Below are 882 nucleotides of genomic sequence, written 5' to 3'. Positions count from 1 at the left end.
TACAGGCGCTGCCTAGCCTTTTTGGTCTGGACCTGAATGTGGGCAGAGGAGGATGCTGGGATAGGAGGAGGCAGGTGATCTGCTTTGGTGAGCTGAAAGAACAAGAACAAGTTAATCAGCCATTGATTTCAAATTACAATTAATTTCTACAGATTGTGAACAAAGATGAGTCCTCTGAGGGGCCAATCAGAGCTCAGACATGTAAATAAAACTTTGTCCTGGCCCAGCTGCACGCAGCTGTTCTGCTCGCTCCAGTGGACCTGCTGTCTCTGCAGCGTATCGTTCCATCAGCATGAATAAAAGCTCTGTTTAAAAGCCTCTGTCTCTCTTTATCTACCTCCAGCGGCCATTTTGGATGACCAGTCTGTGTGTGGTCGCGGTGAACGTCTGGCGCTGGCTCTGGCGAGGGAGAATATCAACAGTCTGATGGAGGGCTCCTCCCAGGCGAGGGTGGAGGTGGATGTCTACGAGCTGCAGAAGGACTCCCAGTACGACACCACCGACACCAGTAAGACTCCGCCCTCTCCTCATCGTTCCCAACAAAACCTTTATTTAAAAAGACGTGTGAACAGAGCAGCACGCACATGCTCAGTAAAGAGTTCAGCACCAGAAGGCAAACAGGTGATCAAACGCTGCTCACCTGTCCACTCTGAGGGAACAGCCAGTCCGCTGCTTTAGTCTGATGTCATTGGCCAGTTTGAAGTTACTGTTACAGGAGCATAGACCACGAGACTGGAACCTAACCTGGTCCCAGTAAGAACTAGCAGATTTGCCTTTGGGTAACACTGGTTACGTTAACTGGTGCACCTCCATTTGTATCCCCTCCCACTCTATCCCTGCTTTCCCCAATCCAGAGCCCCGTGACACTGAAGGTTTGTTTAC

At 50.3% G+C, this 882-nt stretch overlaps 1 protein-coding gene across 1 annotated transcript in view; it reads left to right on the top strand.

Annotated features, from left to right (window-relative positions):
• LOC102205406 (glutamate receptor ionotropic, kainate 5-like) overlaps positions 1–882 on the top strand; it is a 114,623-nt gene that overhangs the window by 47,087 nt on the left and 66,654 nt on the right. The window contains exon 2 of the mRNA XM_013915586.1: positions 344–488. Coding sequence (XP_013771040.1) covers positions 344–488 — 145 coding nt within the window. The remainder of the gene's footprint in view (positions 1–343; positions 489–882) is intronic.

This window comes from Pundamilia nyererei, unplaced genomic scaffold (genome assembly GCF_000239375.1).
Source record: "Pundamilia nyererei isolate P.nyererei 1_Seehausen unplaced genomic scaffold, PunNye1.0 scaffold00326, whole genome shotgun sequence".
NCBI lineage: Eukaryota > Metazoa > Chordata > Actinopteri > Cichliformes > Cichlidae > Pundamilia > Pundamilia nyererei.
Note: the sequence above shows the minus strand (reverse complement) of the source record. Positions and strands in the feature narration are given on the sequence as shown.